The sequence below is a fragment of the Grampus griseus genome, assembly GCF_964374135.1.
Source record: "Grampus griseus genome assembly, chromosome: 7".
In the NCBI taxonomy this organism is placed as follows: Eukaryota; Metazoa; Chordata; class Mammalia; order Artiodactyla; family Delphinidae; genus Grampus; species Grampus griseus.
In genome coordinates this window covers 93,272,165-93,290,131 of record NC_139001.1, presented here as the reverse complement: position 1 = coordinate 93,290,131, position 17,967 = coordinate 93,272,165, and the positions used below count along the sequence as shown (strand labels likewise).

General features: G+C 39.3%; 1 protein-coding gene across 9 annotated transcripts in view; it reads left to right on the top strand.

The window, feature by feature from the left end:
* R3HDM1 (R3H domain containing 1) overlaps window positions 1-16,844 on the top strand; it is a 114,595-nt gene extending 97,751 nt beyond the window's left edge. For all 9 annotated transcript variants that reach the window (XM_082658214.1, XM_082658211.1, XM_082658215.1 and 6 more), the window contains 6 exons: window positions 1,437-1,540; window positions 3,607-3,779; window positions 9,718-9,862; window positions 14,107-14,189; window positions 14,661-14,745; window positions 15,481-16,844. In XM_082658214.1, coding sequence (XP_082514340.1) covers window positions 1,437-1,540; window positions 3,607-3,779; window positions 9,718-9,862; window positions 14,107-14,189; window positions 14,661-14,745; window positions 15,481-15,842 — 952 coding nt within the window. In that variant the 3' untranslated portion in view covers window positions 15,843-16,844. The remainder of the gene's footprint in view (window positions 1-1,436; window positions 1,541-3,606; window positions 3,780-9,717; window positions 9,863-14,106; window positions 14,190-14,660; window positions 14,746-15,480) is intronic.
* The last annotated feature ends 1,123 nt before the right edge of the window (window positions 16,845-17,967 follow it).

Sequence of the window (17,967 nt, the reverse complement as noted above, 5' to 3'; positions counted from 1 at the left end):
GGCGCGCGGGCTTAGTTGCCCCACAGCATGCGGGATCTTAGTTCCCGGACCAGGGATCAAACCCACGCACCCTACATTGGAAGGCGGATTCTTTACCACTGGACCACCAGGAAAGTCCCTACAGACATTTTTAAATACACATAATTGTAAACAGAAGTGTACTGAACCCCCATGTACGCATCACTTAGCTTGTACATTTATCAACTAATGACTAATCTGTTTTCATTTAAACTTCTATTTCATCCTCCCATATTATTTTGAAATAAACCCAGGTATCATATTATTTTCATTCACGAGTATTTCAGTATAGGTATCCCTAAAAGGTTTTTTTAAACCTACCTAACTTAATAGTACTGTTTCACATTCTAAAAAATTTAACAGTTAATTTCTTAATTATATCCAATATCCAGTTGGTCTTTGTATTACCAGCTACCTCACAAGTACTGCTTATGTTTTCACACATTTGTCTTGTAGAGTGTCCCAGAGTCTGGATTTGACTGATTGTGTCATCATGGTGTTGTTTAACATGTCTCCCTGTTTTTTCTGTAATTCAGTACTTGGATCTAATGTAGTATTTTTGATGCAGTTATGTGAGCCGTAAATGCAAAAAGTTGTTAAAGCTAGATTAAGAAATAAAATACCATGTAAAGAAAGTTGATTTAAATGATTAAAAAAGGGTGGTAACAGGGTTTTATAATAAATTAAGATTTCTGATTCCTTGAGAATTCTCGGAAAGAATTCACGGTATTGCTCTGTGATTTTCACTATTTTCTTGAAATTGCTAAATGGAGAAAACTTTAAAGACATATGACAAATCCCATATTAGTTTGATTCTCAAAGACTAACCATTGAAAAATACAGTAATAGCTTAATGGTTTTACAATAACAGCCTTCTATTTTTGTCAGTATTTCTATTAGAATATGTCAGAATCATGTTCTATTGTTTATTTTATTCCTTAGATAGTACCTTATGTCCTTAGATAGCACATTTTTTAGGGAATAACGTATTTTTTTCTGAGTCTCATCATTGTCTAACTGCATATTCTCTCTTCTAAAGTATAGCTTAGTGAGATCCAAATAAAGTACCTTTTTATTCTGTAAAATTAGTGAGTTATTTTTCTTCTTTTTAAAATAATTATTTGAACAGTACAAAAATCATATTTAGAATAAGTCGTAAAAGAATAAGAGCAATGAAATCAGGAGTTATTTTTAAAAATCTGTGTTATTGTCAAAAACAAGGTGATTTTTATCCAAAAAGTAATTATTTATAACTCTCAGTTTAGAAAAGAGTTAGTTTTGACTTTTACTAAGCTGACCTACTTGAAAAATAATTTTATTTAAATAAATTTATAGGACTGTTCATTCAAAGAATCTTTACAGTCATCTCCATCTCATTGTGCTGTGTTTTTGTGTATGTTTGATTTTTTTCCCCATAGCTCCTCAGTGGGTTACTTGCAACCTCCAGGATCAGAACAAGTACAGTTGCCTCGAACTACTTCACCATGCAATTCCCAGCAGCTTCAAGGCCACCAGTGTGCAGGTATGAATAGACAATTGGAAAAAAAGAAGGCAATGGTTTGTCCATTTGAGAAATAAGTTCCTTGGACATTTCTAGATAAAGGTTTTCAACTTGTTAGGTGCTGAGATGTACCCAGAGTATGCAGGGTGCCATGAGAAATCAGAGCTAACAGTTTCCGCCCACTTCTTCCTTTTCCCCTGCTACCACTGCCGCTGCTCTCCGATTCTCCTCCTCAGGCTCTCCTTCCTGCCTGCCTCATAAGTAGTGATGTTCTCTGGGATACCTTCTCTCATTACTCTTCAGCTTCTTCCTCGGAAGTCCAGCCACTTCCTCGGTTTCAACAACGGCTTTTTGCCAGTGTCTCCCAAATTTTATTTCTGCCAAGACAAGACCACATAGCCAACTGCCTGCTGGACATTCCTACTCAGGGATGTGTCCGGGGCACTAGATTTAATATTTCTCCCTCTTCCTGCCTCCCTTTCCTCGCCTTCTATCTAGGGTCCAATACAAATGGCAAAATTATAACTCTCTTCCATTCTCCCCTTTCACACTCAGGCTTCACCATTTCCTCAAAGCTGGTACCGTCTTTCCTTCCTCACTGCCTCTACTTTTGGTCAGTTCTTTTCATGTCTTCACAGTAATTTCTTATGTGTTTTGCTTATTTCATGTTGCCCCATGTCCAGCTTTCCTCCTCCACAACACATGCACACATATATACACAGTTCAAGAATCACTGTCCTGAAACAGATGTCTCTTCATGTCATTCCTCTGAATTAAAAATTTGCATAGATTCTCCATCTACACTCCCTAGCAATTAAGCCTTCTATTTATACGTATGTGCTCAAGTCATACAGAACTCTATTTGTAGAATATACTATGCTCTTTCATGCCAAAGATACTTGTGTACCTGTTCTTCCCTCCACCTGGAATGCCTGTCCGCCATCCAGTTTGCCAAAATCCTGCTTATCCTTGAAGTTTGACTCAGAAATCACCTCTTCTGCAAAGTCTTCCTCAGTCCTTAAAACAGTTTGTTGCTTCATTTTCTCTGCTTCCATAGTGTCTTAAACAATCCTTTATCATATTTTATTGTAATGATCTGTTGACATATGTAATCTCAAAGAAGCAGAGAAACAATAAATGATTATCAAATACATGACTAATAGTGGCTGCATCAGCATGGGCTGCTGTGGCCAGTGAGAACCTTGAGATGTTCCAAAGCAGTCAGCCCTTCTGTGGTGTGCCTAGCCAGGTCAGTGTGGTGCTATTTCTGGGGAATTGGAAACTACCATTATGATTACTGCAATGCAAACAGTGGCCCGGGAGGTGGGGCACAGGGCATGTTACCTTACACTGAAATGGTGAGTAGCAGAGTTACATTCCGAATACTAGTAGTGCTGCAGTACCAGTGCCATGGCAGGAATAAATCAGATAAGAACGTAGATATTGTAGTCCACAGGTACTGTACAGCTAGCAGTATTTGTACATGCATATGATTATTATAACTCTTTAAAGTCAGCCAAGGAGGTCTTCCTAGCCTTTTTCAGATGAGAAAATACAATAAAAGAGGAAAAATAATTTCCCCAGAGTTATAGGACATTTCAGGGCACTGAAATTGTGCTTTCTGATTCCTGTATCCCAAACTTTTTCCCACCGCATGAGACCGATTCACTCAAAAGACGACTTTTCTCTGTATGTCAAAATTTCTATAGGATACTAATTTTTCCCAGAGTGTTCCTTTATGTATTTAGAATAATGCTCGTTTGAAAATGAATTTATTTTAAAAATTAAGCACTTTTGTAGATCATATCGCAATTGTCCTACTCTATACTAGGTCTTGTTGTAGATAATTGGACTTTCCTGACTTACTATGTTGAGGTTAAGTGAGATGTTTAGGTCTACAGAGTCAATTTCAATGTCTTTTTAAACACAGCACTTGTAGTATAAGCATTAGAGTTTAAATCTGGCTTGCATAAATAGCAGTAAAATTTTTTTCAGAGATGTAAAATTATTGCCATTATCTTGGTGTTTAAAGGTACCAGCTATTTGCTAAAGTTTGCTAATTGCAGTGTCCTGATTCTGATTTTCAGCTGTGCCACCTCCACCAGCTGGTGGCGGAATGGTGATGATGCAGCTCAGTGTACCAAACAATCCACAGTCTCGTGCCCATTCACCCCCACTGTGGAAGCAAAACAAATACTACTGTGATCACCAGAGAGGACAGAAGTGTGTGGAATTTAGCAGTATAGACAATATTGTTCAGGTAAGATGCTTCTTTTATTATAATTTTAAAACTTTCAATATTTAGTTACATAAGGTTGACCAACCTATAAGGCTTGATGCCGAATTTGAAATCTTCTCAAACAGATTAGTAAAGAAGTTTGAACATTCTCTATATCCAGACAATTTATTTCAATATTTAAATATGTTTCCCAACGTTTGCATAATTTAAATTTTTTTAATTTAAAAATTCAGAAGATAAACTAGATCTGAAATTTGGTAAAGAAAATGAATTAAGCTGTTATCCTACCTTTCCCGTCTGAACTGTATTTTACTGTAGCCAGAAAGTTGATGAGGGAATGCTCTTCATCATAGAAGAAATACAACTAATAAATTTAAAAACAATGATAGAATTTAAAAATCACTATTTTGGAATCCTGTTAAAGTAATGAACAGGGAAACATCATCAGCAAATGCCAGAAACATTAGGAAACGATTTATGGGGAACTTTAAAATGGGTAGATTAGGCAGACAGCACTTGAAGCAACTGTTCAATTGTAGCATCAATTAAATTGGGCCAACCAAACATTATTTGCTTCCTAATGTGGTTTAGAAGCATCACCTATGATATACTCTTGTCAAAAATATTGAACCTGGGAATTTTCTGGCAGTCTAGTGATTAGGACTCTGAGCTTCCATTGCTGGGGGCATGGGTTTGATCCCTGGTCGGGGAACTAAGATCCCATAAGCCGTGCAGTGCAGCCAAAAAAATATATATATATTGAACCTGAGTCTAATCAAGCCTCTCTAAGTCTAGCTGTTAATTTACAGAAAATAAAGGAAGAAAATATAAAGCAATTTATATGTACAGTGGAATATTTTATTGGATAAATTGGCCTATTTCTTTAACAAATAAATGGCATTTTTAAATGAAGGATGAGTCTGTTGTAGATTAAAAGAGACTTAAGGGCTTCCCTGGTGGCGCAGTGGTTGAGAGTCCGCTTGCCGATGCAGGGGACACGGGTTCATGCCCCGGTCCGGGAAGATCCCACATGCCGCAGAGTGGCTGGGCCCGTGAGCCATGGCCGCTGAGCCTGCGCGTCCGGAGCCTGTGCTCTGCAACGGGAGAGGCCACAACAGTGAGAGGCCCGCGTACGGCAAAAAAAAAAATAAAAATAAAAAAATAAAAGAGACTTAAGAGTTATAACAATCAGATGCAATATATGGCGATCTTCCTTGGATACTGAACAGCCAAAAGACATTTTGGGGCAAAAAGTGGACAGTTAAATATGTTAATTTTGTTAATATGATAAAGGTGGAGTTTTTTGTAATAGTTCTTATCTGTTAGATAGAAATATTTATATACTGAAATATTCACAAGTGAAATACTGTGATAATCTGAGATTTCCCTTAAATTGTCTAGTAAGAAAAAAAACAGGGGATATCACAATCAAAGCTGGATGATGAGTATATGGAAGTTTGTTATACTCATCTGTCTATGATGAGTATATACTTTTATATACTTGAAAGTTTGTCTACAACATTGAAAGGTTTTTAATTTTTTTTTTAAAGACAAACTAAAAAAATTTGTCAATGCACATGACAAAATCATATCAAAATAAAAAAGGCAACGGTCACTTATAGGCTAGCTCACAAACTATAAATGGCCAGTGGCCATTAAAGAGATAAAGATATAAAAATAGTTTTTTTATCTGTATAATTGGGATATTTAGGAAGACTATTAATTTGCAGTGTTGGCAAATATATCCAGTTGTAAACTCTCTTGTGACTCTTGGTAAATTGATACAACTCTTTTTGGAGTGCAGTTTAGTGACGTTTTTCAAAATGTGGAAGGCCTCTGATTCACAAATTCACTTCTAGAACTTGGTCTAGTAAAAATTGTGGAACAAACATGCAAGAATATGTTTGCAAGGATATTTCTTTCTTCTCTGTTGTAACACTGAAAATCTGAAACTAGTCTGATATTCAGTAGTGGGTAAATTATTAAATAAATTTCTGTGCCATTTAGGAAAAATTCTAGAGCTAAAAATAGAATGACTAAAATGAAAAAATACACTAAAGGAATTCATTGGTAAATTTGAGCAGGCAAAAGAAGGAATCAGAGAACTTGAAGATAGGACAATGTAAATGATTCGAGTCTGAGGAACAGACAAAAAAGAATGAAGAAAAGTGAACAGAGCCTAAGGAACCTATGGAACACCATCAAGTGGACCAACATAAACACTGTGGGTATCTCAGAAGGAGAAGAGAGAAGGGGACAGAGAGAATATTTGAAGAAATAATGACTGAAAACTTCTCAAATTTGATAAAAGACATGAATGTAAACATCAAGCAGCTCAACAAACTCCAAGTAAGGTGAACTCAGAGATGCACACTGAGACATACTGTAATCAATTTTTAGAAAGACAAAGAATATTAAAAGCAGCAAGAAAGAAACAACTCATCACATATAAGGGATTGTCAAAAAGATTATCAGCAGATCTCTCATCAGAAACTTTGGAGACTGGAGGCAACAGGCCGATATATTCAAAGTGCTACAAGAAGAAAAACCGTCAACCAAGAATCCTATATCTAGCAAAACTGTCCTTCAGGGCCTTCCCCGGTGGCGCAGTGGTTAAGAATCCGCCTGCCAATGCAGAAGACCCGTGTTCAATCCCTGGTCGGGGAAGATCCCACCTGCCGCAGAGCAACTAAGCCCATGCACCACAACTGCTGAGCCTCTGCTCTAGAGCCCGCGAGCCACAACTACTGAGCCTGCAAGCCACAACTACTGAAGCCCGCGCACCCTGCGCACCACAACAAAGAGTAGCCCCCACTCACTGGCATTAGAGAAAGCCCATGTGCAGCAATGAAGACCCAATGCAGCCAAAAATAAATAAATAAATAAATTTATTTTTTTTAAAAAAAAACTGCCCTTCAAAAGTGAGGGAGAAATTAAGAATTCCTAGATAACAAAATTTGAGACCTGCCCTGCCAGAAGTTCTCAAAAGAGTCCCGCAGAGTGAAATGAAAATATGCTAAACAGTAACATGAAGCCATATGGGGGAAAAAGCTCTCAGTTAAGTACATGGGCAATTATAAAAGCTAGTAATATTGTTCCAATGGTTTATAATTCCACTTTTTGCTTTCTACATGAATTAAGAGATTAATATTTTTTAAACAATTATTATCTCAAAGACAGTGTTATTATAACTTTGATTTCTAACTCCCCATTTTGTTTTCTACATAATTTAAGAGACTAATGCACTTAAAAGAATTATAAGTTTGGGACTTCGCTGGCAGTCCAGTGGTTAAGACTCTGCGCCTCCACTGCAAGGGGCACAGGTTCGATCCCTGGTCAGAGAACTAAGATCCTGCCTGCCATGCAGTGCGGCCAAAAAAAAGAATGAATTATAAGTTTTTTGGGGGGCACATAGAGTATAAAAATGTAATTTTGTGACATCAGCAACTAAACGGGGTAGAGACAGAGGAGCACAGTTTTTGTATGTTATTGAAGTTAAGCTAGTATAAATTCAAATTTGAGCATTATATTTAACTTTTGGATGTTAGGTGTAATCCCCAAGGTAACCACGAAGGAAAAAAGCTATGGGATGTATACAAAAGGAAATGAGAAAGGAATTTTAACATTTCAGTACAAAAAAATCAAGCAAACACAAAAGAAGACAGTAGTGCAGGAAATGAGGGACAAAAAGCAATAAGACATACAGAAAACAAATAGCAAAATGATAAAATTAAATCCCCCTTGATTGGTAATCGCTTTAAATGGAAGTGGATTAAAATCTTCATTCAAAAGACAGATTGGTTGAATGGATAAAAACACATGATCTAACTATATGCTGTCTACAAGAGATTCACTTTAGATCCAAAGACACAAATAGATTGAAAGTGAAAGGATGAAAAAAGATACTTCATGCAAATCATAACCACAAGAGAGCAGAGGTGGTTATGCTAATATCAGATCCAAAAACTTTACAAGATACAAAGAATATTATATATTAATAAAAGGTTCAATACAGCAAGAAGATATAACAATTCTAAACTCTTACACACCTAATTACAGACCATCAAAATATATGAAGCAAAAACTGACACAATTGAAGGGAGAAATAGGCAGTTCTACATTAATAGTTGGAGACATAATACCCTACTCTCAATAATGGATGGAACAACCAGACAGAAGATAAGTAAAAAATTAGCTTAAACACAGTGAACCAACTAGATCTAACAAACATACACAGACTACCTGACAACAACAGCATATACATTCCTCTTAGGTGCACACTGCACATCTTCTTCGATAGACTTTATTGTTAGGCCACATGTAAAGCCTTAACAGATTTTATTTATTTATTTTAATTTATTTATTTACGGCTGCATTGGGTCTTTGTTGCTGTGTGCAGGCTTTCTCTGGTTGCAGCGAGCAGTGGCTCCTCTTCATTGCAGTATGTAGGCTTCTCACTGCTCTGGCTTCTCTTGTTGTGGAGCATGGGCTCTTGGCATGCGGGCTTCAGTAGTTGTGGCACACGGAATCAGTAGCTATGGCTCACGGGCTTTAGAGCACAGGCTCCGTAGTTGTGGTGCACAGGCTTAGTTGCTTCGCAGCATGTAGGATCTTCCTGGACCAGGGCTGGAACCCATGTCCCCCGCATTGGCAGGCAGATTCTTAACCACTGCGCCACCAGGGAAGTCCCCAAACCTTAACAGATTTTAAAAGGTAAATATCATACGAAGTATCTTCACCAACCAAGATTGTACTGGAGGTTCTAGGCAATGCAATTAGGTAAGAAAAAGAAATAAAATGTGTCCCAGTTGGAAATGAAGAAGTAAAATTGTCTCTGTTCAGAGATATTATGATCTCCCCACGAGACATTTATAACTAGAAAGGAAAAAATAGTAACTTGACAATGGAGAAACCTGGCAGACACCACCTTAACCAAGCAGTCAAAAGAAACATCACCAGTACTGTGGTGACAAATGGATGGCATGTACCTTCTCACAGGATGCATTGAGAAGGACACAACATCACTTCTCTGGAATTCCCTTCCCCAAATGTATATCATAAGCTTTTTGATGAGGAAACAGTAGGCAAACCCAAGTTGAGAGCCATTCTACAAAATAACTGGTCTTCAGAGTGACCTTCAGAAACTGATCTTCAAAATGTCAAAATCATGAGAGAGAAGAAAGACAGACTTTTCTAGGTGAAGAAGGTTAAAGAGACAAGACAATTAAATGCAGCAGTTGATTCTACAGTGGATTCTGTACTAGAAGGAGGAAGTTTTTCTTTCTTTTTTTCTTCTGCTATAAAGTACCTTAGTGGGACAGTTGGCAAAATTTGAATAAATTATATAAATTATGTGATATTATGTTGTTAGTCACCTGATTTTGATAATTCACTGTGGTTATTTAAGAAAATGTCCTTGTTTTTAGGAAATAGACACTAATTATGTTGGAAATAGAGTGGTATCGTGAGCAACTCATTCTCTAATAGTTCAGAAAAGAAGTAACTATATATAGAGAGAGCAAATATAATAAAATATTGACATTTGGGAAATCTGAAATTTTTTGGACTATTTTTGCAACTGTTTTAAGGATGAAGTTGAAAATAAACAGTTAATATGAAAAAAAGAATGAAGTAGATGTGTATATTCTCTGATGGAAAAGTATCTACAATATTATTGTAAAGGTACAAAAGCAAGATTCAGAAATAGGATGTATAGTCTGTTTCCATTTTTGTAAAACAGATGTATGGATGCATGTGCATGGAAACAGTTTACCAGTGTTTATCCTTGGGAATTGGAAATTATAAATTTCTATACTGTTTTAACTTTTTAAATAACAAAGTAGCTATTGCAGTGGTGTAACAAGTACATATCTGTAATCAGAAAGAGTAAAAATTTCTGTCCAAAAGGAAATTTGCAAAAAGCCTAAAATGCTGACCTTTTTTCTTGATATAATTGCAGCACAGTCCTCAACTCAGTAGTCCCATTATTTCACCAGCTCAGTCGCCAGCACCAGCTCAGCTGTCTACCCTGAAAACTGTCCGTCCCTCTGGACCGCCACTTTCCATCATACCCCAGTTTTCTAGACCCTTTGTCCCTGGGCAAGGTAAGTGTGCACAAAGCTAGTCACAGCCTCAGAGAATTTTAGGACATCCATTCCCAGTCACTTTGTGATTTACTTGGTACCACTACCTTTCATTATTCCACAGGACTGCATTTTCACCTCACTCAGGCATCTTTATTTATTACCATTCACTCTCCTAACCTTAAGGTTTCATCACAATTAATAATCAATTACTGGGACTTCCCTGGCAGTCCAGTGGTTAAGACGCCACGCTTCCACTGCATGGGGCACGGGTTCAATCCCTGGTCAGGGAAATAAGATCCAGCATACCGCACAGCCTGGCCCCCCCCCAAAAAAGTAATTAATTAATTCCTAATTTATTAATTACTTATAATAATTACATGATGAATTAAAATGACTGACTTATTCTTCAGCTCCATTCCTCTGTAGTAGTAATAGGCTATGTGGTATCTGTTTTGTATTTCTAATTTCTATATTAGACTAATAATATCAAGAGTTTATTCAAAAATTTATTCAACAAATATTGAGGACTTACTGTGCCCCAGATGTACAAAGATGAATAAGGCCAAGACCTCATCGTCATCAGCCCTCAGTCTAGTTGGAGGAGCAGAAACTCAAGCAGATGATTATAAAATAACATGGAAACCATTAATTTTATTTTCTGGAATTTATCCTAAGGATAATGCACACAATGGTTTATGCACAGAAGAGTTTATTCTATGCCAGAAAAGTTCAAAAACAATCTAAATGTCCATTAGTAAGGAGATTAATTAGATTATGGATGTATATATCTCCATATAAGTAATTCTATACAGTAATCTAAAAATAATGTCTTAAAGAATCATTAGGAGGGGAAGTAGTCATAGTACAGTGAGTGATTTTTAAAGAACAAGTTATTTACAATGGCTAGGACATGGAAGCAACGTAAGTGTCCATTGACAGATGAATGGATAAAGAAAATGTGGCACATGTATACAATGGAATATTTACTCAGCCATGAAAAGAAACGAAATTGAGTTATTTGTAATAAGGTGGATGGACCTAGAGTCTGTCATACAGAGTGAAGTAAGTCAGAAAGAGAAAAACAAATACTGTATGCTAACACATATATATGGAATCTTAAAAAAATGGTTCTGAAGAACCTAGGGTCAGGACAGGAATAAAGACACAGACATAGAGAATGGACTTGAGGACACGGGGAGGGGGAAGGGTAAGCTGGGATGAAGTGAGAGAGTAGCATTGACTTATATACACTACCAAATGGTAAAATAGATAGCTAGTGGGAAGCAGCCGCATAGCACAGGGAGATCAGCTCGGTGCTTTGTGACCACGTAGAGGGGTGGGGTAGGGAGGGTGGGAGGAAGATGCAAGAGGGAGGAGATATGGTGATTGATATATATATATATATATATATATATATATATATATATATATATATATATATAGCTGATTCACTTTGTTATACAGCAAAAACTAACACAACAATGTAAAGCAATTGTACTCCGATAAAGATGTTAAAAAAAAAAGGAACAAGTTACATGGACATTTCAAAAAAGAAGATAAACAGATGTCTAATAAGCCCTTGAAAAGGTGCTCAGCATCATTCATTAGGGAAAGGAACATTAAAATCTCAGTGAAATACCGCTCACCCCCACTAGAATGGCTATAGTCAAAGAGACTAACAAAACCAAATGTTGGTGAAGATACAGAGCAACCAACATTTTCACACATTGGTGTGGGAGTGTAAAATGATATGACCACTTTGGAAAAAGATGTGGCAGTTTCTTACAAAGTTAATCACTTACCTAACAGTGCAGCAGTTCCACTCCTAGGTATTTACCCAAGAGAAAGGAAGACATGTCTGTGCAGACTTGTACAAGTACATTTATAACAACCTTATTTTCTTATAACAGCCACTACTGGACAGTGACCCAAATGTCCACCATCAGGAGATTGGATAAAAAAACTGTAGTATTCCTTACAGCTCAGCAATAAAAATGAACAAAGCAAACCACTGGCGTGCAACAGCACGGATGAATCTCCAAGTCGTGTTAAGCAAAAAGCAAACCAGACACAAAAAGAAGACAGGATTCTAATTTTATGAAATCCAACTGTAGGCAACTAAGCTACGATGTTAGCACTCAGATTGTGGTGTGAATGAGATATGGAATTGACTGAAAAGGAGCTTGAGGGAACTTCCAAGGAGATGGAAGTACTCCTCTCTCTGGGTCATGGTTACATGAACTTTTACAATAGTTAGATTTCATCAAACCCAACACTAAAGATGTGTATTTTATTTTACGTTAATTATATCTCAGGTTTTTCAGAGAATTACAAAATGCACACATATATATATGTATAAGCACACGTACATAAAACCAAGACTGGAAAGATACACACCAAAATGTTAGAAGTAATGGAATTACCAGGGTGGTCTCTAACTTCTCCTTTATAATTCTCTTATTTCCACGATTTTACAAAGCCAAATAACTTTAATAAACTAGAAAAATAAAGCACGTTATAAAAAAATTAATTGAAACAGTGTGTGGATTGAAACAGTATGTGGCAGTAATAGCCTACCAGGAGGGGTCTATGGCTGTTGCTGACTACAGTCTCATCTCTGTATTTGCAAAGAATACTGCTCCATAGGCCTGAACTTAACTCTGACTCTTTTTTTTTTTTTTGCGGTATGCGGGCTTCTCACTGTTGTGGCCTCTCCTGTTGCGGAGCACAGGCTCCGGACGCACAGGCTCAGCGGCCATGGCTCACGGGCCCAGCCACTCTGCGGCATGTGGGATCTTCCCAGAGCGGGGCACGAACCCGTGTTCCCTGCATCGGCAGGCGGACTCTCAACCACTGCGCCACCAGGGAAACCCAACTCTGACTTCTTTGCAACTGTTTTTATACATCTTCATGCTTAAAATTGCATCTTTGATCTCAGTGCTAAACCTCCATGTCATATCTTCCCTTCAACTATTGTTTGGGATGGAGCAAGTATGTCCTGAGTGTATTCTGCCAGGGAGCTGCCCAAGCACCCCAAAAGTGTTCATCAGAAAAGAGCCCCACAGGGCTTCCCTGGTGGCGCAGTGGTTGAGAGTCCGCCTGCCGATGCAGGGGACATGGGTTCGTGCCCCGGTCCGGGAAGATCCCACATGCCGCGGAGCGGCTGGGCCCGTGAGCCATGGCCGCTGAGCCTGCGCGTCCGGAGCCTGTGCTCCGCAACGGGAGGGGCCACAACAGTGAGAGGCCCGCGTACCGCAAAAAAAAAAAGAAAGAAAGAAAAGAGCCCCACAGAGTGGCAGGAGGTTCATGCCTTGGTTCTCTCTGTTAGGAAAGTGTCAGGAGAAGCACTGTGATTTCTTGAAGATGCTGTCCTAGTGGCTGCGCATAACCCTTCTCCAGACGCTGAATGTGCTACATTGGGGGATTTACAGTTAAAATAAAAGGAGAATATAACAAATGAGAACATTACTCTCCAGGACAAGGCTTTTGCAGTCAGCATTTATGAAGCCCTTTCCACGGGATGACTTATAGGCACTCATGCGTGAAAGAAAATAATTGGAGTATCTCCATCCTGCCTACCCCTCACTTGTTGATTTAGGAAGGGGTTGCTTGCTCATGAGTAACACTGAGGAACTGTGCCAGTCTTTCTAAGCAAGTTTACGTTATAAATATTGTTACAGACTTTCATTTAAAGAGAGCTTAAGAGCAGACCCAAAACCTAGAATGTAAATATACCCATTGATTAAGCCTAGAAAAATGTTTGCATGAGGATATGTATATGTATAAATGCATATGTTTATAGTAAGTAATAATGAATTTGGAGAGATAGAGAGCTTCATGTTTTTCCAAGGTTTTTTTCCATCCCCTGAAATGTAACTTCTGTTAATTTTTAAGCATCAGAGAAAAATGCGGATTTTAGCATCTCAAGTGGGCGTAATGAGCTATTACAGTTACTTTGGTGGATTTCGCATAGAATGTTAAGGTTTACAGAGCTGTTCTCTCCGTGCTAACCTGTCTCCCCAGCTCGTACCACTTAACCTCCCTCATAACCATTGTTATTAGTCCTTAGTCCTTTCAGAAGTTTACCCCAGCTCTTTAAAGGCTAGATGGAGGCTTTTAATTCTTTTAAAAAAATATGTCAATACCTACACTATTTTATTATACTAAACATGTTTCCCTGTCTCATCCTGAGACAGCTGAGAAAACTGAGAAGTTCTTCATACCCGAGGAAAACGTAAAAATCATTTTTTATCAACTTTCAGGAGATGCCAGATACCCGTTACTTGGCCAGCCCCTGCAGTACAACCCTCCTGCTGTTCTGCACGGACACATACCAGCCCAACAGGTGTGAGAGCCAGCTGTCTTGACCTCCTGGGCTTTGTTGGCGAGCATCATGCTTCTGTTGCTGAGAGTGTGGAGTGCCCTGGCCCCCGAGTTGGCACCGCACTAAGGAGAACTGTGTGCCTGGGCCAGTGGATGTATCGGTGTTGCCCTGGCCTGTCCGAGAGCAGAGAGAGGGAGAAGGTGGTGGGCCGCTTGGTGGAGCAGGGGTCCCTGATTGCAGTCCACATATTGGGGGGCGGTGGAGGCCATTGGGCGCTCTCACTTACAAAGACTGTTCGGCAAGTGACTGGTGATAGTGACAGGCCAAAGTACCCCTGCCGCCGAGGCAGAATTCAGAAGGCCTGGAACTGGGTTTTTTTTCGGCTGAAGTAGAAAACCCAGAGTGAGTATGGTCATGCGTTAAGCGGTCGAACAATCGCAATCACGTTTTGCGGCATCGTTAACCTTATTATTCATGTTTGTGGATTTTCAGGGTCAGTCTGGCAGCAGGCATGGAAACCGAGGAAGGAAACAAGCTAAAAAAGCTGCATCCACCGACCTTGGTGCAGGAGAAGCAGGTGTGTCCCCAAGAGGCATCCGGATGTGGTTCTACAAACTGTTGGCCTGACAGTCTGTAAAACTGCCACACCACAGAAACGGGTTTTCCTCTTCTAGAGTCCTGCACAAAGTCTTAGAAAATTATGCCATCTATAATGTAGGGTTCTTGAACGTGTTCTTTTGATTCCGTCTCTTTTCAGAATTTGAGAGTACTGAGGTACAGGTGGGTTTAGGAGGGGTGAAGGGACCAAAAGGATTCAAAAGAGATGTGAGAGAGGAACAGGTAGGATGAAACGCGTTGCCTCTGTATTCTTTGAGAAAGGAAATAGTCCTTACACCCTTTAGGTGACAGGCTGAACGAAAAAATACATTGCCTTTCTATGGCAGGGTGTTTTCAAGTCGGTACCTTAACTTGCTTTTCAACAGCCTTGGGGGCGTTAGGGCAGGTGCTCTTTTAAAGATCCTGTGCAGGTTTACAATGGGAATTCGAAGTTCAGGAACCTGTGTGCCCAGGATCACACACCTAGTTTGGAGACGCCACTGCACAGGCTGCGTTTTGTATGTGAGGCTGCCAGTGTGACCGCCTGAGGAGTAGGTAGGAAATGTTTAGAAGACAGCCATAACACGTATAACTCTGTGGATTTGAGTGGTTTCAGAAAGTTATGTTCGTTTCCTGTGTCATATTTGTGTCTGCAGTACTTTTTGCCCACCTGTGGGTAACAGGGGTTATTAATTGCTCACCTTTTCCATTCTAGTTGTTGGGAAGGTCTTGGAAATTACTGAACTACCAGATGGAATAACTCGCATGGAAGCCGAGAAGCTTTTTGGGGAACTCTTTAAAATTGGCGCCAAGATCCGGTGGCTCCGGGACCCCCAGTCCCAGCCCCAGCTGCGTCGTCACCCCCTCTGCTGTGGCAGCGGGGACAGCACTGTCAACCCCGAACGCTCTAAACCCAGTGACTTGGCCTCCACGTACACTGTCTTAGCCACATTCCCCTCCATCTCCGCCGCGCAGAATGCTCTGAAGAAACAGATTAACTCGGTTAACAAGTTTAAGCTGAGAACGAGCAAGAAGCACTATGACTTTCACATTTTGGAAAGGGCAAGTTCTCAGTAACAGCCACCTTGGACCCATGGCCTTTGTGATTCCCCCGTCCTCTCCCATCTTTAACTGGCTTGGTATTTGGAGCTTCTGTTAACATGATAGAGACTCCTAGGATGTGTGGTCGTGGCGTTAACAACTTCTGAAGACAGGCCAGTGATCCAGCCAAGGGGGGAAAGTTCACCCCAAATGACTGTAGGAATCCACATCGGAATGATACAGAGTTAGCAGCTTTTTCTGAGGAAATGCTGTTCAACTGCCTCCTAACTTTTATAGTTATTTTGTTTTATATTTCTGAATTCTTGTATCAGATCCAAAGCTCTATTGTACAGCAAATTATTCTTCAGAATGATTACAAACAGTTGCAACCTGTATTTCTTTTTTTGCAGCCAGCACAGTGTGACCCAACATAGAATTTGGGGGAAAAAGAATGCAGGAGTGTAATAACCCAGTCACAACCATGCACTGTCTTTGAGGGGCTGGAGGGTGACTAAGGAGAGCCCACAAATAGAAAATTACTCTTCCCCTGTATCTCTAAACACAGAAACAATTTCCAGAAAATATAGAACTCCCTCGTAGGGTCTTTTCCTTATTCACTTAGGTCGTATGAATATTAAGGGTAAATTAAATTATGTTCTTAATGCCTCTTAATCAAACCACTTAGGTTCAAAGGGGAATAGGAATCATTCTAGGCAGGAAAATACTTCCACTTTTTTTTTTTTCATCTCCCTCCAATAATTAAATGCCACTTATTTTCATTCCCTTCCTTGTGGATTTTTTTTGTCACCTGAGGAAATGCATTTGATGAATGCTGGAAACTTCTTCAAGTGGTTTAGAATGTGTTTTCATTGTTTGCAGCGGATCACTGGACATCAAAGATTCATTGCACTTATGAACAAGGAACCTTTTTTTCAATTCGCAAGGCTGTACAATGTGTGCTGATGCAAGCCCTTTTCAGTTCAAGAGAATAAATGTTTACAAATGTATACCCACTTTGTCTTTTGTAAATTAAAATCATGTTTTTCAATGAGAGTCAGTGTTGAAGACTTAACCTGTCTTGAAGATTTCAATTTCAGACTTAAGGAAGATGAAAGACAGTAAACTGCCTCGTTTTACAAATATTCTACAAAGCATCACTTTCTCTGTCGGAGTGTTTCTTGTGGGTATGACTCATGTCATTTCGTTCTCTCATAACTTAATTCCAGTCAATTGTAGACAATTTTGAGTATGAACAAACTTATAGTCAGAAAATAGAACATGAAAATAGGAACAAATAGAACATTTCATCTACAATGAAAATAGAACATTATGTTCGGTTCGGTAAAGAATTTGTGTTTTTAGCTGGTATTTTGAGCACCCAGTTGTCCCGTTTAACTCAAATACTTTATAGAAAGCTTTCACCATTTGTTAGCCCAGCAAAGTCAAACCGCTGAGAAACCCAGAGTAGGGGTCGGAGGCAGGGCAGTCAGCCATCAGCCTGACTGGCTTCCAGCCCAGGCTAGGGCTTTACTTTGCAACTCAAGAGCAGTAGGTGCGAACCAGGCTCTGGTACAGATGTTCACTCCTTCTAGAGCATTCGCAAAGCCCTACTTCGTCCCGGGGAATCCCGGACTTCCCCACAGGCTGGTGCATTCCAATTATGAATGTTGTGCTCCTGGGAGAAGTGGGAGCTGCCTTTAAACCATGTCAGATTAAGGAGCCATACACAGAGAAAGAAGAATGAGGACTGTGAGAATCGCTCACTTTCGAGGACTGGTGAATTTAATTTTTGACTGCAGAGAGTCAGAGATGGAGAGGACATGTAATTAGGGCCAACATTGCAGCAAGAATTATTATTTAATCATGGGGGTGGAAACAAAACTACAATCCTATGGTCTATTTCAATTCTCTGAATATTCTCTTTAACTTTTGCAGTAGTAAGCCTGGTAAACCTATGTAAGGTTTTTTTTTTTTGGACTTTTTAAAGATCTATTAGCAACTTTCAAATGTACAACACAGTATTAATGACGAGTCATCGTGCTGTACGTTACACCTAAAGTTTTGTTCTAGACCCTTGGTTTACCCTGGAGGAGCTGAAGACTGTCCAGAGGAAAGCGGAGCAAGGCTACTCCACCCCTGTCCCCTGACAGTCACATGGGAA